Below are 26,536 nucleotides of genomic sequence, written 5' to 3' on the forward strand. Positions count from 1 at the left end.
ACATATGCAGTGTAGTGACCTGTATTGGTTGTGGCTCCTGTGTGGTAGATTATACCTATTATTGTGAAGGTTTTCTTACCAAGTGATACTTGACCAAGTGTGAATCTAGTCAGCTTGCAGTTGTTTTTGGTACATCTGCATTGTAACGTAGAAGCATTAGTATTACGTATTTACTGTGTGTTTGTATTTGTAAGGTGGAGTGGTTATCTGAATTGCATGTAGTACATAATCTGCCATGGTTTGCATTTTGTACAAGTTTCTGAAATGGAACGTATTCACAGTTAGGTATGGCTACATACACGAAGCGTTCATTAGGGATTTGTTCCTGTGCCACATTGTTGCAGAGAGTGCATGCATGTTTCGACATATATGAAATCAAGAAGATTTAATTTATAGGTATGTTTTTGTTTTCCAGTACTTGTAGTAAGTACATTAGAAATTCTTGTGGATCGTCTTGTGAGTTTATAGTGGATTTCACCATTCCAGCACAGTAGTCCAATTCTTGTCTTATTCCATGAACACTGTATGTGTTGTCAGGATTGTGCTTGCATTTCTTTGAAGGACTAACATTTGCAAACACAATTGGTCTGTATTGTGTAAGAAAATGTTGCCAACAATTGGTGGCAATTGGAATAGAATATTTATTGCTACATTTGCGTAGCAATTTACACCAGTTATATTTGAAAATTTGAATGGACCAGATAGTTCTGTGTCCAAGTAATTTCTTCGGAGTGTGTGTTGCTTCTTTGAAGAAGTACCTGAGTTACTTTGAGTAGTAGATTCATCTTTGGTTGTAGTAATTGGTGAAGTATTAGCTTCTTTAACACTCTTTGGAGGATTTGCAGTGAGATCCAGTTCCATTTCTGTTTGAAGTAGTTTTCTTTTACAACGTTTTGCTTTTTGTGGAACAGGATAGGTTTTTAGATGGGGTGTACAGTGAACGTAGTCTATTGTATTCTAAAATGCAAGGAATATCAGCGTTTACTTTACTTGCAGCAAAGTTGATTAGAAATAGACTGTCCAGTGTACGAAAGCGTTATAGTGCTAAGTAGCTCATGCCTTCTTTAAAGACTGTGATCCCAATATCTATCAATGCTTTATCTAGGGTAAGACCTTGTGATTTGTGAATGGTGACTGCGTATGGTAGAGTTAGAGAAAATTGCTCTCTGCATACATACATGTCTTTGAAAAGAAGGAATCGAGCAGTTGAGCATCCTATCCTTTTTACTTCTGATAGTTTGTCAAGGAGCACATTGACAAACTGAATGTTGTTGTCACGTGGGTATGTTTGAAAGCCAACAACTGTACAAGTAATCCATTAACTAGTCCTTGCTCCATTTTAAGGTTACGTTTAAGCATTACTCTACAGTTTAAAGATCATTTTAATATTTTCTCCAAACCAGCAGCATTGGAGATAGAGTTTTCTAAGGTATTTAGTCTAGCGTTGGAGTTTGCTAAGATATTTAGTCTTGTTGTGGCTTGCTGACACATGGGTAGTGTCATACCATGTACATCCAGTTTGTCTGTGGAGCAAATTTCATTTATTGGTTGCATTTCTTTTTTCAACAGTGTTTCATTGAATTTTAAACTGCTTGCAAGAGTTGGCATCCAGGACATACAATTGACATTTTGTGTGCTAATTTTTCCATGACATCAGTAGCACATGAGTTATGGCCATACAGTGCATGGATGTGCCGGTTTTTAATATTGATTGTGCATCTTGAGGTAGTATACCAACTTTAATACTTTTTAAAATGTTGGCATATGTGAGGTCTGCAGACTGGCACATGTTTTCTATTAATTCTCTGTATTAGAAATGTTGCCAAAGGATGACATTTCCTATGCTGCCAACTGTTTTACGACAGAGTTTGTGTCCTAAGGTTTGAAAAATAGGTTCACCTTTCACTGGTGTCAATTGAAGAAGATCTCCAAAAACAATAATGTGTTTTCCTCCAAAGAGCTCTTCATAGTTTTTTTGAGTACTTCTTGTAATCTGAGGTGAATCAAAGCCAACATTAGGTTGGAGGCTATGCTCACTTCATCTATTAGTAGCATTTTCATTTGTTTTAACACTCTGCGTAGTTCCATTGCAGCTTCTGTAGAAAGTTTGTAATATTCTAATTTGTTTTGGTGTTCTACTAGAAGGAATAGTAATTGGTGTAAAGTGACACCGCCTATGTTGTAGGCAGCTAAACCCGTGGGGGCAGTTACAACAGCTGACAGTTTGTTGTTTCTCAATTGTTGAAGGAACTTGCTGATGATTTTGATTAAGAATGTTTTGCCTAAACCAGCGTGACCACTGATGTATAGTAGTATAGGTTTGCAATTTTGGCAGGTACATTCTTTATTTTCATGTTGTAAACCATGTGCAATTTCTTTTGTTACTTCTTGAAAAATGCTACGCTGCTCATTGTTCAGTTTTGATTGCAGTACAGTTAAGTCTTCTGTATCTTCTTCATAGTGACACATGGTGTTTTCTACTTCTGTCATAGCTAAATCTGCCTCATTTGCTATTAGTGGATGTCCCAGTGGTTCTTGGCTTCCTGTTACAGAAGGTTTACTACTGTCAGGAGTGTCCTTATCTAGTTGGGCCTGGAGTTCTTCTTTGTGTTGCTGTTCATTGTGCAACATTGTTTTGTATTGTTTAAAGTTTACATCGGTTATAGTGCTTTCATTTGCTTTGAAAGCATCTTCATAGGAGTCATAGATATCTAGTAACTCTTCTTCTTTTCTCCATGGTTTAGAAAGTTGTAGCAGGGACATGTAATATAGTTCTTTATGTTGAGGAGTTTTTAATGACAATTTGATATGATTAATTAAGCTTCGTTTGGTAAGTTTCACAATGTGTCATTCTGGATCTACCTTTGTTTTATCTGGTTTTATATTATTTTTGTATGTGAAGTTTTCGGCTATGTGGTGTAGACACATGGTTTCCAAAGTGGTACTCCTGTTTGGATAGTATGTGTCTAGTAAACTGTTTTTCAAAATGTCTTGGCTGTTGGGATCATTTTTTGGCTATTGTTTCTATGTCGTCGTATGATTTGAGGACTCTTTTTCTAGATTTAGCAGGACCAAGACTTAGCCATACTATATTTTCAGATTTTCCATATGATCAGTTCCGGTTAAATGGTCTGCAGCTTCATAGGAGCCACATTCTCTATGAGAGAGCATCTTTATGCCTAAGCTGTACAATTTCTGAGGCATTGTTTTGTCTGATGATAGGTCATCCCAGAGGTTTTGAAGCTCTGTTTTTTCTGCTTTTGGTTAAGTAGGCTGTAACATATCGTGCAACTGCAGTGGAATTGTCTGCCATGTACTGCACATCTATGTTTGCATTCCATAAGAGGGCAATTATTGCATCGTAATCATTGATATATTTTGCTTCTTCTGTTCTTTTTTATGTAATATGTGTTCTTAGGTGATTTACCTTTAAGACTATGTCTTACTGAAGTCATGAAGTTGTTTACTTGACCTGTTGCTGTAACTGGTCTAGGGAAACCCAAGCGGCATTTGGTGTAGTATTTCCCTTTGTTTTTGTGTTTGCGACGACAATATTTCCCACATTTGTGTCTTTGAAATTGTAAAATTTGTGCATGAAGATCACTATTTGTTGCTTCTGAACGAATTTCACAAGTGACAAATTTCTTGATAAACTGTAAAACACTGGCATCACTGTGTTAACCATATGTAGGAGCATCTTTAATCCATAAAAGCATTTGGATATGTAGTGCTCCTCTGGCTTGGTATTCTTTTCTCCAAAAGAAATGTTGCACTTCTCCAAGAGGAGGAACAGTTTTATTACAAATAAAGTGTAGCATAGCAAATGAAGCGATGATGGAAATATCTTGAAACATTAACAGGATCTAGAGAGAAAAGTTCTCCAGGTGTTAGTATATCTATGTTTTTTTTGTTTTTGTTGACATGCGTAGGAAATCATGTAAATCTTCCCATGCATATTCTGCACAACTTAATGTAACAGACCAAGTGGGTGGGCCAATGTTTCTTATCATACGACATACATATCCGTGACATCAGAACCAGTACTCTTTAGTACCACACATGTTTGCTAACAGATTTGTAATGCTTGATTGTAAAACCTCATCTTTTTCTTGCACTTTTGTAGTAATTGCATAGCTGACATATTTTGAAAATGGGTACCTGATTTCAATGTGTGTGCAACTCCATAGCATAGAGTTGCCAGTTCACTTTCAAAGAGTAGGTGGAATATGTATTCCACATTTTGTCTAAATCTGGGATCTTTAGAATACTTTTGTAACTAGCTGTATTCTGATGCTGTTATCTGAGTGGGTCTATCATTGTACCTTCCTCCTCCTTTCCCACTAGGAAAGAGTAGAGGAAAAGCATGTGCTTCTATACTTTTTCCCATATGCTGATTGGTGATCCTTTGGTTTGTCGCATTTGGTATGTTTCTAGTGCATCATCTATGGTGTCTTTAGAGTGTAATGGATGAATTGTATAATGGTCTAAAATATTGGATACTGTGGCAGGATCTAGAAGTTCAAATTGACCAGTTTCTGATGACTCTTGAACTATTTCAGTGGTTTCCTTCAGGTTTTCTTCAATATTAATTTCTTTGTAGTATTCATTATTGTCTTTTAGATATTGCAAGGCTTGTCTAACTTCATGTAAGTCTATGAGTTGTTGCCACATTTTGTTGTCTTTTGTAGCTACACCATTTACTAAGACAATTAAATATTGTTCTATTGGATGTTGCACTGCTAGAGTGTGTACATTTTCTTTCGGACCTAATGGCAAATAAACTACTTTGCCACAAATGCCTTTCACTAATTCTGAGGGGGGTAATTTTGCTGTTTTTGGTTGAAGGTGGATTATTGCTTGAAATGGATGCACTGTTTGAATTATGAAGCTCTCATATTAATTAAATTGTTGCAAGGGTTTTGGTAGTGGGAATAATTCCAAGTTATTTGTGATAGCATGTGAAGGAGTTTGGTTGATGTCAAGTTTTGCAGCGCATAAACTGCAAAGTATTAAGGGGTCATTTCTTTCATATTTGTTTTCTGCTATAAGGTAGAGAGCTAATTCAAACCATTTGGAATCTTCATTGTCTTCTATTTTTTATGGTATGTCTACAGATTTTGTCCTACTTTTATAAAAGGTTCTGCAGCAACACACACACACGTGGTTTGGTACTTCAGCGGATGTACTTTTAAATTTTAGTATTTCTTTTTTGTATGTGTGTAGTAGAAGGTTGCCATTTGTAGAATAGTTCCTAGTCTGTTGTAAAGCTATTATATTTTGTAAGTGGCTTTCACTTCCAAAATATTTTTTCTGGATATTCTATATATCTTCGAGTAGGTCTTTACTACTTTAGGTAAAATACCGGTACCGGTAAACCCTTACCGCCATCCGTGTAATGAGGCCCTAAGTGTATGAAACTCACTTGGTTTCTTAAGGCTGTGTTATTGGATGTTGGGAGATAGAAGAAATAATGATATACTTATTTATTTTTATAAGGTAAATGGCAGAAACTGTATAGAAAAGCATAGAATGTATGGATTTGTGAAGGTGTAGGTAATAAAGCAGAAGGATGTGATGTACACGCAGTGGTGTTCTTTCAGATGGGAGCTTTTCAATGATAGTGTCTATCTGTGTGAGTCTATAAAGATGCATGAACTTATCCTGGCTGTGGTTAATTTTATCATACACTACTAAGTGTTTTTCAACAGTTATACTGTTATTGCTCCCATCTTTTAATATTATGTTTTTTTAATAGCTGTGTGTGTAAAAAAAGTATTTAGATAGCAGACAGGTTTGGAAGTGACAGTTGATTATAGCAGATGGGAAATATATTAGTAAGTTCATTTTATAGGTTATACAGGTTAAGTGGCAGTTACTCTGTTTATATGCATTTATAAGAGCTGTACATGTACTCTGCATAAAATATGCATACCTGTAGTTCGTATTCAGTAGTTTAGGTAGTAGGTGCTTTCCAGTGATATGAGACTTGTACATTTGAAGTGGTGGACTCGGATGATGGAGTTAGATGTAGAGGTCTTGGATGTGATTGGTGGATGGTTGTGTGACTGCTTATCTGTATCCAATGAGGGAATAGCACAGAGAGTGAAGTGGAAAGAGTACAAGGGCTGTCTAAGAGTTACACGCTCCGTGGACACCGCGGCTATCCGCAGACAGGGCGTGCCACATCTGGGGTTTTCCAGCAAATCCAGCATGGAAAGGGGACTGTAGGGATTAGCCAATCAGGTGTTGAGCTTGTGGATTTGTATTGAAAGAGGCTGTGTGTAGTGAAGATGGCAGAGGTGGAGAATGTCAGGGTGTTGGTGGTTGGAGATATTTTTATGCATGGTTTACAGCAGTATGCTCAATGCAGGCATGTGGCAAACAATTTTGATGTTAAATGAGTGGAGGTGGTGTAGAGCACTGTGCCTGATTGCAATGTACAGGGAATTGCACAAGTTTGTGAAGATATGGGCAGAATGAACAGTCCCCATGTGGTAGTTTTGCACTGTGGTGCTTTGCATTTGGGCGATGTCAGTGCCCCTACTTTGTTGGCAGATTTGGAACACTTGGTTCAAGCAGTAATGAACATCCTTCCAAATGCCAAAGTTATTTTTTCTGGATTAGTACCTAGGGCAATATGGGACAATAGTTCTGTTTTTTGTCCTCAGCAAAACATTGCTAGGTGTGCAATCAACCGAGAAATGTGTGCTTTCAGGCTTAGAGCTGGTATGTACTTCTTTAATATTGAGAATATTGATTCCAGTAATGCTGTTTATTTTAAAGAGGATGGCATGTCTTTATCTTTTATGGGAAATACCATGCTGTTTTAGAATGTAAGGCTTGCTTTGGAGAAGGTTATGTGAAGATTTTAGGAGTAAAGTAAGAAAAACAAAACCAAAAAAAAAAATACAAAATAACAGGTGTCAGTCAAGCATCTGCAAAAAAACCACCAGAAAATGGCTCTTTTCAGAGGCAATGTCATAGGGGTAATGGGACACACTATTTAAATTTAAATTCATCACACTCAGATTTGTGATATGACTGCGGACATGGCGGTAGTCCGCGGACACCGCGTATTACATGTGGGGATTTTGGGGTGGAGAGGCATGCAAATGAGAAAGAGTAGAGCAAGGGATTGGTCAATAAAGTTTACTGGGTGTGCTGTGTAAGGAGAGAGTTTTTCAGAAAGTCTCTTTCCTGAGAGAAGAACAGATAGCTATGGCTGCGTGTTTTAGAAAACAGATTATCTGGATTTTAGGAGACTCATGGATACATTGGTTGGAGGTGCATACAGAACGCTGTGGAGTAGCTGCAGATCTTGGATTCCCTCATGTGGTAGTGCACTGGTATGGAGTGCGTGGAATGAAGTGGCTGGACGTGGTACCTCTCTGTGCTACTTTGGAGACACAGCATCATCCAGACATAATTATAATTCATTGTGGAGTGAACAGTTTAGGACATTTGTCTGGAATTTCTTTGCAATTTGCAATGAAAGAAGGACTTGGCAAGGTCATGGGCACATTTCCAAATTCCCAAGTATTTTTTTCTCGTATTGCTCAGAGACACATGTGGCTGCGTTGTTCTTCATTTGGTCCACAAATGGAGAAAGCGAGGCACAATGTCAATAAGGCTGTTTGTGCCTTTTTAAGAGATGTTGGTATGTCCTCTTTTTACAATGAAAATATTATGTTTCGTAGCACATACATTTTTCGCAGAGATGGAGTCCATCTTACTTATGCTGGCAAACAGATTTTTCTGAGAAATGTACAAAATGCATTGCAACCTTTTTTGAACTACAGAAATCCATTTTGCAGTAGGTGTTGACCATTTGAAGTTTTTCAAACACAAAAAAACACCACCAAAAGGCTCTTTTCAGAGCCACCACTTCCTCCCATAGAAAAGTCCAAAGGTTTTGATAGGGCAGCACTCCAAAAAAATAAATGTCCACGGACTGTCGACGGACTTCTAAAAAATGCACAGGGCCCTGCACTATTTATTTGTCACTTCTATTTTTAAACTATGAAAGGCGGCTCTGAAAAGAGCCTTTTTTTGGGTGGGGGGTGTTGTTTTATATTTGTTTGTTCTTTTAAACATGACACACAAGGAAAGGAGGGGAAAGGAGGGTAAGGAAGGGACACCAACCACGGGGATAAGAAAGGGCAGGTGAAGAGAGGAAGATGTAGGGTGGGCCTTATTCAGGTAGTGGGCAGACCTTCTCGTGCTCCTTGACTGCAGTCTCTAAAGCACTCTGAAGATTCTCCCCCCTGCAGAGTACTGCGTTGCAGTACATTCACAATATTGTGATCCTCAAAAGGTAAGGGTCAACAGCATCATGAATGGCCTGTGAAGCAGCTGGAGAATGCGCTGTCCCACAGGAGTGTCTCTTGTGGTGACAGGAGCGGAAATGGAGGATGTTGTAGAGCAACTCAACCTACTATGTTTATCACAAGGTACAACCTTGCGAATAGCCCCTCTGTGGAATGACCTTAGGTGTCGCTTCATTGATGTCGTACCAAAGATGTATGAACCAGACCTCCCACGACTCCATGTGGCACTGATTGCAGGTGACCTTATTTGCACGTGATTTTGGAACTCCACCAATAGTGGTAAACAGCCGCCACACCCAAGACTCATGGCGAGTGCTAGTAGTAGGGACTTCCACTACCTAATCTTCTTAATCCTCTTCATCCTCCTCCTCTACATCCTTACGCCTCTTTTCCTCTGCAGGCCCTTGGGGAGGGTGGGGTGCTGAGGCAGTAAGTAGCACCAGCTGGAACAACAGCAACCATGGATGCCACCAGGTTAGATGATGGAAAAGCAGCAAGAGCAGCAAAAGCCAAAAAGCAAGTCAATCTGCAATGGTAGAAAGACAGAATAAGGATGAGCTCTTGGGTGTGGCCTTTTATAGGGGTGCTGGTGCGTGCTCCACAGACAGCCGCGCAGTCCGTGGACAGATCGAACGCCCAAAAAAGGCACAAAAATTTCAAAACAGTATGTAGAACACCTGGGACATTGTCTGGGACATCTGCAAAGGTGAATTTGTACTGTAAAATACTTTGGATTGTCCAAAAAAAGTACTTTTAAAATGTTCGGGGACCCGGACAGTGTCCGCAAATCAGGACACATGCTCAGCGTGAGTGCGGTCACATGATGACATCGCGAATACATCAGGGAATGAGACGGGTGTCCACAGGACACCAAGTGCGCAGGGACAGTTGTGCACATGCGCGCGCGTGTTCTACGGACAGTTTTCGGGTCCTCAAACTAATTAAAAGTGCGACACACATGAGACGGACAGTTACGGACAGGCGCGATGTTCGTAGGACCTATGGGTGTGGTGTGCATATGTGTGGATGTTCTACGGACAGTACGGACAGGTATAATCTCCTTAGGACACCTCCATTTTGGTTAATTGCGGACATTTCGGACACCGAGTGTGTTCTAAGAACAGTTCCATCTTGCTTGCGGACAATACGGAAAGGTATAATGTCCTTAGGACACCTCCATTTTAGTTAATTGCGGACATTCCGCACACCAAATGTGTTCTAAGAACAGTTCCATCTTGCTTGCGGACAGTACAGACAGTTATAGTGTCCTTAGGACACCTCGATTTTGGTTAATTGCAGACATTCCGGACACCAAATATGTTCGAAGAACAGTTCCATCTTGCTTGCGGGTAGTACGGACAGGTATAGTGTCCTTAGGACACCTCCATTTTGGTTAATTGCGGACATTCCGGACACCGAGTGTGTTCTAAGAACAGTTCCATTTTGCTTGCGTACAGTACGGACAGGTATAGTGTCCTTAGGACACCCCCATTTTCGTTAATGGCTGACATCCTGGACACCCTTGCTGTCCGCGTACACCATAACTGCCTTTTAAAAAAAAACAAGACACAAAGGACTGAATTAAAACACACATAATAGTTTTTTTAATTATATACAGATATAAAATTTATGAAAGAGGGGGAAGAGGAATCTGACACAAATACAGGGGAATTAGGGGTTTGGAGAGGATGGATGGGAGGGGATGAAGGGATGGAAGTCTCATCATAATGTTTTTCTAGGTACTGAGGGTTTGGGGATACTTGACTGGGACAGGGAGAGGGGGAACAGGTGCATGTGGGACAATGATATTTAATTTTTTCTTTTGTGTGGTCCTCCACAAAATGTTTTAAAAGATTGACATTTTCCATAAACATATCCATTTTTTGTTCCGTGAGCTGCAGAGCATTTTCTAATATCTCTTTTGCTATATTATTTTCAATGTTTGTATGGTCTGTTAAAAAAATATATATATATATATTAAGTACACATAAAGTAATGATTATTAATTTGCTTATATAGAGAAGTGTCTACCATTAGTATCACTGTCTTCAGTCATTTCCTCAAGTGGGACATTTTCTTCAAGCCATTCCAAAGTACTGGACATTTCTGTGTAAAAAAAAAAAATATATTACTTTTAATGTACCTAATGCAGAAAGTTTAGAAATATATAAGAAATATGAAGTTTACTTACTAGTTTACTGGTAAGTTTTGTTGTTACTGTTTTGTAGGTCTACTGTTTCTTCTTGCTGTGCAGTTTCTGTGAGGTAATTATATTGGAGGCATATCTTTTTGTTTTGGTATATTTCATTTTAGTACAACTGCTATTTAAATGGACGTTTGATGTGTTACATATATAGGTTCCACTTCTTATTTATTATTACATATAACGTGTTTATGTGCTGCTTTTTGAACTTGTTCAGTGTTTATATGCCATGATAGAGCAATTTAAGATACCCCCTGAGTTTTTGGGTAGTGTTGATGTTGTCCGCGTCCGTCCACGGACATACGCACATTCCGCGGACATCAAATCACTAGCAGGGGTCATTATGGTTAGGTTGTGCTACTAAAAACCTATGAAATTCAGTAAAAGAAGTTTGTTAAAGGGACGTTATGGTTCCAAGGAAAACCGAAAAACCCCTGGAATTCGCTAGTTATGGTAAGCTAAGCAACCATAACTCGCGCCACCACTGTGCATTGCTAAGACTTACACCCAGGACATCAAAGATAACATCACATATGTCATTGATGACATCACTGATGACATCACAGGTCTGGCTCCCTCTTTTTTTCCTTTAGTGATATATCTTAGCCAGTAATACAAAGGAGCAAAAAAAATCTAAAGTACTATATTTGTAGACTTATACTTCAAATATGTTCTTATAGTAATTCATTTGGGGTTCACTCACAGCATATGAAACATATACGTAGGGAGAATACACACTTGAAAGATAGCAATGCTTTCAGTGTATGAAGACAATCAGTAAGGTTATCAATACTTTATTATTGTTCTGCTGTTTTTTTTATTACTGTACTTTCTCTGGATAGGCTCATATTTGTATTTGCATTACTTTCTTTCGGGTGCAGTCACAACATGTGACATTTATTCATAGGGAAGTAGTAGGTTTGAAGCAGAACAACCATTTCTGTGCATAAAGGTAGGTTATGAACAGTTTCTGGTTCTATTGCTGCTTTTTTGCGTAGTTCTCTTTACCTGTATATACTCATATTTGCATGTGTTGTTGTGTCTTTGCGTTTTGTATGTCATAATGAATTATAAAGGAAGTGGGTTTCATTAGCTACTTATTACATGTTGCACAGTACACAAAACTCTAATAAGAAAGCATTTATCATATCACTATACAACATGGGAAGATTATGAATATTGCACCTCTATCATGTATGCTGCACCCAATGCTTATGTTTATACATGAGTAGATTATTATATTGTAAAGAACTTCATAATAGAATGTTATTTATATCAATGCATTGCTTAATGCACTACATAGCTCATGACATCCATTCCAATTATCCTTGACACTTTTTTGTCAACATTATAATAAGAATCCCTTGTACAGACTTTTCATGAAAAGTACATGCACATGTGATGTCATCAGTGATGTCCTGGGTGTTAGTCTTAGCAATGCACGGTGATGGCGCAAGGTGTGGTTGCTTAGCTTACCATAACTAGCGAATTTCAGGGGTTTTTCGATTTTGCTTGGAACCATAATGTCCCTTTAACAAAGTTTTTTACTGAATTTCATAGGTTTTTAGTAACGCAACTTAACCATAACTTCCCTTTAACAAAGTTTTTTTACTGAATATGTATATATATTTTTTTTAAGGGGTAGCAAGGGAGACCACAGAGTTAGCAAGGGAAACCTCAGGGTGACCCCGATATGACATCCTTGCAAGAGACTCAAACCAAATGTACTACAGCAAAGTGAAAGCTACAAAATGTTTTCATCGTTGTCAAGAAAAAACATTCACTTTAATATAGCATCTAAAGAAAGCTCATGACAACCGGTTAGGCTTTACCAAAGTTTACAATTAAGATGACGAAACGATACACTAGAAATGTAAGTTGATTCAATTACAAGAAAATGAGGAGATATGAGGTGAGATTAGAATGGGTTTTGTGTTTTATTAAGATATGGAACATTATGATGAGGTTGTTTCAATTTGAGAGATTTCTTCATGTTTCATTTATTAACACCTGTTGTGTACTTTACTCATTATTAATAAACAAACATGTTTTATTTCAATACCGTTACTGCTGCTTGCACTATGTGCTAATAGTCCTACATAACTCGAGGGGGGTAATTATTGCTTGGGTCATTATCCCGCAAGAATGACCCCTCCGTTTCTCTATAAGGTTAGAGAATTCACCCGGCAGACACTTTGGTTGAGAGATAATATGATCTCTTTTGAACTCTGTATTACCTAATTGAGTACACAAAGAGAACAATGAAGCCAGCAACTAGCTCCACTTTTATATAATGTTGTCATTCCAACAGCTTCATCTCAAAAATGAACTGTGAGAAAATACTTTTGATAAAAGAAATATCATACCTGAGCACTCTGACAGTTTTCTTGCTTTGTTCTCTGACAAAGACGTTGATTGATCAAACTTCTGAGTATTTTTAGAATGGTCGAAGCTTTGAAATTTTGTAGCTTTTACGTAAATGACATATGTTGAAAGCGTTAGCATCTCATCTGACATCTCCATCTGCAAATATAACACAAACCAATAGAGTTATTTGCATTTGGAAAATGATTCAATACCTGCACAAGTTAAAAGAACAGAGGGACTCTTTTCTCTGCAGTTTCAGCAACCATTATTTTATTTATTCTATTGCAAAAAGCTCCTTTACTTGGAGATTAAAGGGAGTAACTTGTTGCATTTTGTCTTAAATCATCTATGGCAAACATTGTTTAGGATAGAATTCAATACATTGATGAGGAACATGCATCTAAAAGAATTATTCTCTAGTAATGCAACAGGAAGCAACAGTAATACTATTACCAACTACACCGGCCTATGGAATCCATCTACCTTCTGTGCACCAACCAGTAGTTATTCACCCGAATCATTGGTTTTTCAAAACAGGGTCCTGTCTGAAATTAAAACAAAATTGAACAGGAGAAACCTAGAGCATTCCAGAACTTGTCTAGAATCGAAAAAGAAGCAATCAAATCCCTGGCAAAAAAAAAAAAAAACAGATCATAATCAAAAAGGCAGACAAAGGGGGTGGTATTGTGATGATGAACCGGGAGGACTATGTAAATGAATGTACAAAACAATTGAGCAACACAGCTTACTACAAGAAACTACAAGAGGACCTGACTAAAAAAACTACAAGGCATGATTACACTCAAAACCACCACGGCATACGAAAAGGGTTGGATCTCGAGACAAGAAGCCAAGTTTCTTTCAAACAAAAAACCAAATATACCAATATTCTATTGCCTGCCCAAAATACATAAGACCTTGGAAAACCCACCGGGAAGACCAATTGTATCAGGCATTAATTCGGTCCTGGAACCCCTATCGCAATATGCGGATGACTACTTAAAAGGATACGTCAAAGAAATGCAGTCCTATCTAAAGGATACCATGGCAGCCATCAGGCATTTTGAACATCTTGAATTCAACAGTGACAAACATTTACTAGTGGGCATGGATATCGTAGCACTGTATACTAACATACCCCAGCAAGCCATTATTGACACAGTGGAGGAAATCCTATTCAACAGATTGAACACAGTCTCGGTACCATCATCCTTCATAGTATGGTGCATTGAAATCGCACTGACAAATAACTATTTCGAATTCGAACAAGTTTTCTACCAGCAGGTCGAAGGAACTGCAATGGGGCAATCATGGCACAGAGCCTTGCAAACCTCTATAGAGAGTTCTTTGAAAAAAAGTACATTTACCCGGAAACCAACCCATTTAAGAAGAAAATCCTTTGGTGGACTAGATACATTAAAGACATCCTCATTATATGGGAAGGGTCACATGAAGACACAACAACCTTCCTTAACTGGATTAATGCTCTCAACCCGCACCTACAATTTACTATGACAGTAAATAACACCACAACTAACTTCTTGGACTTAACCATCTTTCACCAAGAAGGACACCTTCTAGTTAAACCCTTTCACAAACCCACAGACAGAAACTCTCTGCTGGATTATACGAACCATCTTGTGAAACATCTTCGGGATAATTTACCATTTGGACAATTTCTGAGGCTAAAATGAAATCTTAATCCAAAAACTATGAAAACGTGGCTACCCTAAGAAAATGATCAGAAAAGCTGCCAAGAGAGCCAGCAATAAATATAAGGAAGCACTGTTGGAAACCAAACAAGCCAAGGCCCCAGAAGAGAGACTGGTATGCGCGAGTACTTTCACTGACCTTAGGCTGAAAATAAGGAATGTCATTCAGAAGCATTGGAAAGTATTTGACACCTCAAAAACACCCCTCACATGCCCTATCTTTGCATATAAGAAAAGCACATCGATTGGCAACAAAATCAGTACCAGTAAACTTAAAACCAGCCATACAAAACACGATGAAAATTCCACTCTGTGGAACACTGGGAAACCGAGTGGGCACCACCCCTGTGGCACATGTGGGGTGTGTAAAATGACAAAGAAAAGCTGAGAAGTGGATATTGGGACCAATAAAAGGTGAACTCACAGAGTTTCTCAAACTGCAATACCAGTCACGTGATCTATCTTATCAGATGCCCCTGTGGACTACCCTCTATAGGGAAAACCAATCGTAAGATCAAGACATGCATAATTGAACATCAAAGCAGTCTTAAAAATAAGACAGACAAGGCTCCCATGGTCAAACATTTCCAGGAGAAAAATCATAACTTTGAAGACTTTACTTGGACAGTGTTACTAGTCTTAAAGGGAGACAACATGATGCATCTTGAAAACCCACTCCTGAAAAAGGAACAGGAGATGATCTACATAATGCAAAGTGGCATGCATGGACTGAACAGGGCCATTGAATGGCATAAGATCAAGTAAAAACATTGATAGAGTCCAGTACATCCCTTACAGACTCCCGGGCTAGTCTCTTTGTAACGCATTAACCTCACCCACAAGGGGTGACTTAATTCCCCTTTGCGTGTTCTTATCCAAGATATATGCCCTACTAAAAATCCCTGAGAGAGTTGCTCTATGGATAGAATGATTGATCCACTGATACCATGTATACCGCATCCAGAGTGTACACAGGTCTCTTTGTATAAATTAGATGTGATAATACATACTGTATATCTATGCAATGTGAAGACATGGGATCCAGACATAAGGGAATGTACTAATTTAAGTAGTATCTATTTATCAATTTCTCTCATAAAATAATGGAATGTTGTATAATTAGATAGGCTTGTCCCACCCTGTGAGCAGGACCTGTTTAATGGTGCTTACTGTGCGTCCACTTACCCAACACATATAGTGTCCATGGGGGTCTTTTTGTAATTTTTAACTTTGAAAATTATGTTTTGACGTAAAATGCACAGACCTGATGCCCCAACACCCCTTGTAGGTCGGCTACCTGAGCAGTTTGACTGATACAGTACACCAAAATAAGGAGGAATGACACCGTACACCGGTATCTCAATAAGGTGGACGGCCAAACGTGCGAGGACATGATCCGAACTAAATCGTTCGATGCTGAGGGATTATTTACTCCCGTTGTGCCTCATATACCATTAGGTTTATGGCTAGTGAGTATATCCAGGTAATTCCAAGATGGTGCACTTCAGCACCTTAGGTCCCAGTGAAAAAGAAAAAGTACCTAGGACCCTTAAGCATACTCGTTGTCATGACGACAGTTGCTAACAAGGAAGACGCTGATGGCCTGAGGAAACTGCTGCCATGCACAAACCGCTGAACGCCTCGCTGACATTTTGGCAGCGCACCTGGTAAGCGGATGCAGATTATAGATCACTCGTAATTTTCACTACCCTACCTACCGTAGATGACCCAGTAGACATAATGTCCATATCTGTTTAGTCCCTTCTAGCCTTAATTCCGATCGATGCGGATCTGGCTGTGAACATGAGAAAGCCCATACTTGCATCTGATACGGAATGGATATCACTGCACAATGACTTTTACAACAAAAACACTAGCACGGTCTAAACTCTAGCACAATAACCAGGGTCCTACTCCTGATGAACATTTTGGATTCTTCACCTTTACGAACTGAAACATGTTGAGATTTTATACTGTGTAATAGTAATGCAGTGAAACATTGATGCAACTGATCACCAAATGTTATGCATAAACTCTAGGTTCTACTGAAACAATATTGAAACTAGAGGCCAACAGGATACATAATCTATGGTTGTTCATGATACCCTGGCCACTGAAGTGGCATGTTGTAAATGTGTTTGTTCAAATAACCACAATGTAGTTGTTTTTTACTAAATTTTAGGCAATTGATTGTATGATGTGTTATGTTGAAGTTTATGGTGATTAAAATGTTTTTTAAGTACTGAAAGCAACCCCACTTTCATTTACCCACCCCATCAGACATGCCTCTATCGTCCTTATTTTTATGGTTAACCCCCACCCGCTACTAGATAGAGGCAGCACTCAAACATATAATTAACACGTGCTTACCCGGGGGGTTCCTTCATTATCTAAAGATACAATGTTTAGCACAGCATAACTTAAAGAAACAAGCACTGGCAGAGACAATATTTTTGACTTGTGTAATGGTGTTTTATAAGCTTTTGTCAGAGATTTGCCATACACTGTCATTATATGATCTGCAGATGTCTGACAGCACCACATCTCTAGTAACTAACTGAATGGGGTTGTGGCAAAGCCAGACAGCCGCACCTCGAAACAGGGAGATTCGGGAGGATAGCTTAGGGGCAAACACACTTGCCTGGGAAGCAAGACAACACGCAGCAACACAGGTTTGATCCCTGTGTCCGCGCTGTGAAACCTCTGGGTAGTAAGAGCATTATAAATAAACAAATGTAATTATAATTACAGAGGCATGGAAACTACTGAACACCCATGAAGACCTACTCTCCAACCTGAATTCTAACACTCTCTCTGTTCTGATCCTCATCGATCTCTCTTTTGCTTTTGACACAGTCAAGCACTCCATCCTCATAAACTGTCTCTATGATTCCGGAGGCATCACGAACTAGGCACTGGCATAGCTGACCTCCTCCCTTTCGAACAGACCTTCCCCAAGTGCTAATGGGCCCTTTTCTCTCCTCCACCTCACTTCCTACCTATGGTGTCCGTCAGTGCTCTATCCTATCACCTTGGCTCTTCAACATCTAGTTGACACCTCTAGCCTACCTGATCTCTACTTTCTCACCTAATTTACAGTGTTATGAAGATGACACAGAGCTGCCTTCCTCTGCCTCATCCTTCTCCTCCTTCATACCTGACTGCTATTCAGGCATGATGTTCTGCCAATGATCTCTGCCTTAATGCCAGTAAGACAGAGACCCTTTTCATTGGGACGCCTGCTCCCTCCTTCCCCTCCGACTCTCTGGCCAGACTCCCTGGGTCCTCTGCCCTCACCTAATTGTGAGGCAAAAAACCTTGGGATAATCTTTGATGCCTCTCTCTCTTTCTTTCCACACATCACAAATCTTGCCAAGAAGTACAATTTTCAGTTTCTCCACCTCAAGTGCATTCTACCTTTCCTCACCTTACCCCGGATGCTTAACATCGCTAGAGCCCTGTTTCTCTCTAGGCTTGACTACTGCATCAGCCTCTCCCCAGCATGCCTCCCTAACCCCCAGACCCCCTTCAACGAATCCATAATAGGACTGCAAGACTTATCCTTGGCCTCAAGTCCAGGGACTGCAACTCTCCAGCCCTAAAATCTCTCCACTATCACTGGTTGACCGCAAGGCTCAAATTCAAGACCCTTTGCATCCTCCACAAGGCTGTCTGGGGCCTGGGACCTCTTTACATCCAGCTTTCCCTCACAAAATACCTCCCAGCTAAAGTCCTTCAGTCTTCTGGCTCCAACTCTCTGCAGGTAAAACACTTCTCCAAGCAGAGAGTGGGAGGTAGATCCCTTTCCTCAGCTAGCTCATCCCTCCGGAACGTCCTCCCTGCCCCCTCTGACTTGAGCCGGATCTTCTTATGTTCTGGAAACTTCTTAAGACTTTCCTTAATCCTCTTCCTTCCCTCTTCCCCTCACTTGTTAACTCTCCATCTGCCGCTGTGACTGGGGTCTGGTCCCATCAGAGTCATACAGGGACCAGACCACCGTCTATCAGTCCCCCCAGCATCCTTTGCCAGAACTTGCCCTCTTGTTTTCTTCCCCAGACTAGCCCAACTTGGTCCTCCCCGTCCACCGCACTCATCCTCCCTCCTCTTCCCCTAGCACTTACCGCCTTGGCCCAACCAGCATTTGCCTGCCCCCACTCTTGGGGGTACCCCACTCCAGCACTTCTCCCTCTAACCCCTCCTGCTGCACTTACCCCCTTGTTCATGCACTTGCACTGTAGGATTGTCACAAATCCAATATAACAGTTTTTTGTTGTTCTACTTTTTTGTTTCCCTTGTCCTCCCCCACCCACATCTTGTCTTGTGCCACCAGGAAACACCTGTGTACAAGCACAATACAAATGTACAATAATTAAATTAAATAACTATCACCAGAAGAATATGCAACATTGGATGATATTTTGTTCAATGAGGCATTTTTAGTTTTGCAAGGGATATGGGATATGAGGAAGGACACACAGCTTGTAGGTGCTTGGTTATTCACCCAGTCATGGATACCTCGTGGCCATGCTAATCCCTATATGATATGAGTCATTTATAACACGCCTGTACACAAGTGTTTCTAGGTGCGACAAAGCAATGGAGGGAAGACAGAGGGAGGACAAAAGAAATAATCTTACTAGGCCTGGTGTCATTCAGACCATGCAAGTGTGGTAACAAAGCGTACGGGGGTATGGAGAAGGGGAAGTGCCAGGGAGAGGGAAAAGAGAGAGGGAAGAGAGAGAGGGAGAAAGAAAAAATAGATGTGAAAAGGAAGGTCTTGAGCTGCTTCGGGAACTTCCTGTGGTCCACCTCAATTTTGAGAGGGCCAGGGAGGCCATCTCAGAGGGAGGCAGCTGCAGTGGAGAGAGTTGTACCACCACTCTCTGCCTGGAGAAGCGTCTGACCCTCAGAGAGTTTGAGGTAGCCGAGCGAAGGGCTCGAGAAGGAAGGTGTTTTGGAAGAGAGAGTTGGATATTGTGCAGGCCCCGGCCCCAGAAAGCCTTGTGGACGATGCATAGGGTCTTGAACTTGATTCCTGCAGCCACCAGAAGCCATTGGAGAGATTTCAGGGCTGGAAAGATATGGTCCATGGGCTTGAGACCAAGGACAATTCTCACTCTGAATTAGTTGCAGAGGGGATGGAGAGTAGGGGAAGGCAGATTGAGAAAGAGGCTGTTGCAGTAGTCCTGCCTAGAGAGGATCAGGGCTCTGGAGACAGTATACCCATAGACAAACACGACCTGCCCCTCCTAGCCCAAAACTGATCCTCCTGGGAACTCTTTGAGCTAGCTTTATCAAGCAGCAACATCAAAATGTGTGCGTGAAGTGCCAGCCAGTGTTATCTCAAAGCAGTCATCTAAGAGTTAATGACTTAAGTGGAGCTGTAAATGCGCTATTGGTGAAATAAAATGTCTTAAGCAAGTGTACTTTTAATCACTTGATTTATAAGAAGTATGAATGCCCTTCAAAGAAGTCACATTAAAAACTAACAGGTTCTGCTTTTTATAGGTATTAGATAGATATTTGCCAGGCAGTGCTATTATATGGCCAGGTACTTAAACAATTTTTCAGCTGCTGCCATTAATAGACAGTTAGTTCCAATACAGGAGTTCCTGGGAAAAGCCTATTCCATGACTACACAAAAGCCCAAACTATTGGCTTTGCCAATGCATGTTGTTTTAATGCCTTGAGTGGGCAAGTGTTTACTGGTACGGTCGCATGCAAGGCCACACTTCATTTACCCTGTTGTTAATCAGATGCTATTTGCATGGGTTTAGTGATCAACTGGAGTTGGTGTAAGTTTCCACCTATTGACACCAGGGGAGGGGGTTCTGCAAATGGTTGTATTTGAGGGTACAGGAGTATAATAGGCAGGAGAGCTGTCATAACACAGGGAACCAATAATATGCACCACAAATGGAGGAAAAGGAACACTAGAGGTTATTAGAATTACAATGAATTGCCCCTAAGGTGGAGGATTATGCCAATTGGGACAGTGTTGGGCATGAGTGGTATCATCGTACCTAGTAAGAGTTTGTGGTTATGGAAACTTACATTTAAACTGCTATCATTTTGATTGTATGGTTTTCGTTCTCTCTCTCCCCTATCCCCCTCTGTCCTTTCTTGTTAATTGTTTTCCGCCACTGTACATTTTTAAATTATTTGGGGTTCTAAAAAAAGGAAGAACTCAACAGCTACACTACGGGTCCAGCCTCGTGTTCTCATATCATGGATTCTGACATAATCAGAAGCCTTAAACAAAATGGATGCCAACTAGACCTTGACTGCATTAATGCAACTTGTGGCTGAGCTATGTATTGACATGCAAACAGCTCATGCTAACACGCAGGCTCTCATTGACGAGCTGCAGGCAAGGATTCCGGCAGCTGATCAGATCCCTGATCAAGCCATGGCTGCTGGTTCTGGGGAACTGCGTCTCAACATCCGGCCGTAGCTCCAGTATATATGGCATCACAACATCCTCTAGCACCACCTGAGCGATTCCATGGGGACCCTAGGGTCTATCGTGCATTTTTTAATCAGTGCCGATTGCATTTTCTGTGTCGTCCCAATGCGTTTCCTGATTCCGCCACCAAGGCTGCATTTGCCCTTTCTCATTTGGCTGGTACTGCAGCTGCCTGGGCTAATCCTTTGTTGGAGGCTGGTAGTCCTCTCTTGTTTGACTGCAACGCCTTGTTGGAGGCTTTGACACAAGGTACAAAACCCAAGCTACTGAACTGGAACTTTTAGTTTTGCAACAGGGGGATACCCCTCTCCTTTCCTATGTTGCCAAGTTTAATCAGCTCGGTGCAGAAACAGGGTGGTCCGAGGATAAGAAAGCCTCAATGTTCTATAAAGGTCTGTCAGACACTCTCAAAGACAACCTTGCGACCGTTCTGATGGTTCTGACTGCCTTCCATGAGCTTTTGGATCTTGTTTTACAGATCAACGCTCGTAGAGCAGGAAGAAATGGAGAGAAGAGGCCTTAAATACCAGTCTTAGTTCCACCTAATCCTGTTTCTGCTAATCATCCTGAGCCCATGCAGATAGGTGTCTTAATGGGTCATTTGACCCCTAGTGAAAGAGAAAGGAGACGGGCAGACAATCTATGCTTCTATTGGTTTAAAGTGATAGGACCGAAAACAAAGAGCCGACAAACAAAAGTTTCGAATCAAAAGGATTGAAAGTAAAAGTTTCGACATCTGGTAGAAAACATGTAAAAAGTCATTTGGTCGAAAAAAAGTATCGAACGTAAACCACATAGAACTTGAAAACCTGATAGATAAAGGGTTAAAACAATAGATAGGAACGATGAGTAAAGAACCTTGTGTAGACAGCATATACACAGGTGACAGTTGGAAATAAACTGTCAGTGCAAGAGAGAAAGGGAATAAGGAAACACCAGCTGACACGAACATCGTATTACGTGACTGAAATCATCAGGTAAACAAAATGAATAAAACTAATGAAATAAGAATATAAGACCCATATTAGAGACACAAAACCAGAAATAACCAGAACTTTCGCTATTTCAGATACATGATGAGTGCCACAACTGAATATGTACAATCCCAAATGGGAGGAAATCAATTGGTGTACGGAGGCTACACATATAATCGCGAAATTACACGTAAAGAATCAACATAATGGAAATGTATCGAGTACTGCAAATTAAAATGTACATGAAGAGCCATTACAGAAGGAGAAAAAATATGATGTACAGGAGAGCACAATCATATGCCCGATAATACAGAGATATTTATTAAAAAGACAATAAATGAAATTTAAAAAAATGCAGAAACAAATCGAAATGAGGCAAGTGGCTTAATAGTCAACAGGACATCTGGAAAAATACTGCTGCATTTAGCGGCTCAGATGCCAAACACAAACTGCTACAGCGTAGCATTAATAGACAAAACAGCAAAAAGAAAACCTGCCGATGGGACCACATGACTATACTGACATAAATGTACCAGACATATTACAAAAAACAGAAAATGGGTAACAGTTTCTGTTTGCGACATTGGAAATTAAAGAGGAAAAAATATACATTTTTACTACTAATACCAATTTGGCACATCTAGGAAATGCGACAATCTGGCAGGGAGATGCAACATTTAAGTCATGTCAGGAACTGTTTGTCCAGTTTTATAGCATGCATGGTACTATTAGTGGAACAGTAATACCATTAGTGTATGCGTTAATGCCAGGCAAAACAGAGGAACTATACAGAAGTGTATTTGCGAAAATAAAAGAGGCTATACCAGATAAAATACCAAATACAATAGTAATGGACTTTGAACAGGATCAACTAAAAGGTTTTAAAACAATATACCCAGAAACACATATACAAGGATGTTTTTTTCATTTTGGACAAGCCATATGGCGAAAAATTTAAAAGCTATGCCTACAATCGAAATACATTGAAAACAGTGATTTTCAACACCAGATAAAACAAATATTTGCTTTTAGCATTTGTACTTGAAGACAAAATAATTACGTATTATGAAACACTGATTGCCACTACATACTTTAAAATAAATGAAGATGAATTAGCAGATATGTTAGATTACTTGGAAAACGCCTGGATAGGGCAACTGACAAGGAAAGGTACAAGGAGGAGAGCCAAATATCCCATTTCAGTATGGAACTGTTACCGAGCGGTGAAGGAAAGCTGGCCAAGAACAAACAATATTCAAGAGGGATGGCACAGTAAAATAAACAAGCAATTCAATGTAAATAACCCAAATTTGTGGCATTTCGTAAAACAACTTAAAAGGGAGCAAACAGCACAGGAAATTAAAATCGCACTGACTATTTCTCTTGAAAATACTCATAAACAGAAAAAAAAAAATACAGAGACTATGAAGAACGAATAACAAGTATAGTAAACAATTTTGAAACAATGGAATCAATGAACTATTTAGAAGTGTTATCATATAACTTAAAATGTTAAAAATGAATAAATAAAAACTCACCAAGCGAACAATTAAGGGACACGGGTTACTATGGTGACTCTGGCATCCATTACGCTCTCTTTACAATGTGTTATGCTGAAGCAGTGGAGTTTTGTTCCCATGGCAACCTATATAACACTTCCGGGTTGCTCATCTCGCTGCTTCTGATTTTGAATCATTTGCGGCTCTTGCTTTGTTTTGTTCCTTGTTTCCTGTGAAACTTCGAGTTTCTCCTGTTTCCTTTTCCCCTGTATTCCTTGTGACCTGGACCGTTATACTGACATCCTGCTTGCCTGCCAAATTTGGAACTCTGCTTACCTGTGTACCGAACCCGGTCTGCTGTCTGATACTCCTGCTTGCCCGCTAATTTGGAACTCTGCTTACCTGTGTACCGAACCCGGTCTGCTTTCTGACACTCCTGCTTGCCCACTGATTTGGAACTGTCTGCTCACCTGTGTACCAAACCCGGTCTGCTTTCTTATACTCCAGCTTGCCCGCTGATTTGGAATTCTCTGCTTACTTGTGTTTCGAATCCGGTCTGCTTCCGACACACCCACTTGCCTCTGATCAGGAACACACAGCAACTTCATATCTGGATTTCCAGGGCACCAACAACACCCAAGTGTATTACAAGAAAGCGCTGGAACTTGAGACTGCCACCATTTGCGCTGAAGTTGTTAGGTGTCCTTGTGCCGGCGGGATAGAACTGGGACTAGAGACTGCCTCAATTCGTTTAGGCATCCTTGTGTTGTCGGTTTAGGAATAAAATACACTGGGTGACACGTTGGTGTAGGAATACCATCAGGAAGAACATTGGTAAGTCTCTGTAATTGCTGTTCCTTATTTCCTGATCCTCTATTCTATCCTTGTCTAATGTTACCCATTATGTCTCATTAGATTGCATACTACAATCCAGTCTTGTATTCCGAATTGACCCAGAGCAGTCAGGAAGAGTTGTTAATTCCTCTGGTTAGTGCTTTAGTCTTTTCTTTTGCTATTCATTGCGTAATTTGAGATTGATTCTCCAAGTAACTTGCCCTTGTTCCTTTTGCAGTGCCTGGTCGTTCGTGAGGTGTTCCATATCTTTCGACTAATAGATCCCTCTGTATTTTACCTTATGTGTCCAGAGGGTTGCATTGATAGGAAGAACTCGACGGCTACACTACGGGTCCAACCTTGTGTTCTCCTACCACGGATTCTGACAGGGCAGGTCGGGCCTGCCGGTAGTTCACTGCCCCTGCTGGAAGACTCGGAGTATGCCAATCCATGAAAAATACCAGTAGTACTGGCCGTTTTATCTGCATTTTTCCCGGATTGGCTTACTCCGAATGATCCATAAATTTCAATTTGATTATCTGGGATAATATACTATTGAAGGGATATTTGAAGGGAGTTAGGAGCGCAGGTGTCCAAGCTATACAAGGAACAATTATAGAAAAGGATATAGCTTCTTTATTTAGAGGTTAATTATTCACATTACTCTTAAGAATATTGATAGGAATACACCCATCAGCCATCGTAATCCTCTCAGCTCAGACTCAAATGTCACACATAGAACACTCAGTCGCAGCATGCACCCAACATTCCCCTCACCTGACCGTTCATTCCTGCATGCAGCCAACAATTTACTGAGTCAAAAAAACACAACAGAAACCGATAGAAATGGCATCAGCTATTGGTGTGTAGTTTGTATGACATATGTGAAACTATACTTGCACACTTCCTCGTGCCATTTGCTCATCTCCAAGTCGCATCCTCATTCTCTCTGAACATCCATATCATACTTTTGTCTCATTAGATGGTGTGTGCAAACCATGGCCCAAAACCAAACAGGTGTGAAAAGGGGACTGACAGAATGGTTGTCATTAGGTAGGATGGTGGTCTTTCGAGGTCCATTATAACCATTACTGATATTAACATGTATTTATTCATTTATAAACAGGGAGGTACTATGCTCTTTTGATCACAAAACAACATACAATATATAAATATAGGACAGGAAGCAGTGAGTTTCTAACACTGGGGAGTTCATGTGACATTCTGATCAGGTTATGGAGGGGAGGAAATGAACAGTCACCGTGGAAAATACATGTGTGGACATACATAGATGGACAACCAACATTAAACATTTTTAAATGTAGGTAAGAATTACGACCAGCTCTGTTAGGGATTGTGTAATAATGTAGAACAGCAGGTATGATTGAAGATATGTTTATTCTTCAAGTCCGAACACCGTAAACACCATCTCCTCCCAGCTCCTTCCTTTCAAAACCAACCGCCACCCCGAGCGTGGAACACATCAACATTCTATGCTTTGACAAGGCTCGCGGAAGCACGAGCAACTACTACACATCTCCCCCTGTAACCTCACAATTGACGATTCAATAATTGCAACAAAAAATAAGGGAATTGGGAAGAAAGGTAAGGAAGAAACAGTAATATGCATTAAGATACCTATAAAAACAATTGCTAATTATCTACAGTCCAAAATTAATCATCTGCAAATTCTAAAACAAAATCCTTATACTTTGCTGGCATCTTCTTTATTCTGGTCGGGCGATCATTCACCCTGTTGGAGGCTTCCTCTAAGACAGAATCCTCACTTAGTCTCCTTCCGTGTGGAGTCAAGATCGAATAATCTGACACAAACTCTGAAGACTCCTCTTCAACCCTTGTTCCCACACCATTCGGGCCAAGAGCACTTTTATCAGAATCACGCTCAGAAGATTCATCCACCCCTTTTGCATTAAGTGCTCCATCTAATGGCGCAATATCATCACTTTCCAAGGCAGTCACAGTCCTATCACTCTGGTGCGGAACCTCATTCTCAGATGCACACTCTGGACCAATTCCAACTGTAGCACCGCCTTCCTCACAACACTGGTCCTTAGCATCCGCCTGCTTTCCCTTAACGAGGACCACCCTCCTCAAACTCCATCTGGTACCATCTTGTAGCTTAACATATCCATG

General features: G+C 40.3%; 1 protein-coding gene across 2 annotated transcripts in view; it reads right to left on the bottom strand.

The window, feature by feature from the left end:
• The window catches only part of PLCZ1 (phospholipase C zeta 1), a 1,796,998-nt gene that overhangs the window by 898,480 nt on the left and 871,982 nt on the right, over positions 1 to 26,536 (bottom strand). For both annotated transcript variants that reach the window (XM_069628396.1, XM_069628395.1), the window contains one exon: positions 12,897 to 13,053. In XM_069628396.1, coding sequence (XP_069484497.1) covers positions 12,897 to 13,053 — 157 coding nt within the window. The remainder of the gene's footprint in view (positions 1 to 12,896; positions 13,054 to 26,536) is intronic.

Source organism: Ambystoma mexicanum, chromosome 12 (assembly GCF_040938575.1).
Source record: "Ambystoma mexicanum isolate Mex_15411 chromosome 12, UKY_AmexF1_1, whole genome shotgun sequence".
In the NCBI taxonomy this organism is placed as follows: domain Eukaryota; kingdom Metazoa; phylum Chordata; class Amphibia; order Caudata; family Ambystomatidae; genus Ambystoma; species Ambystoma mexicanum.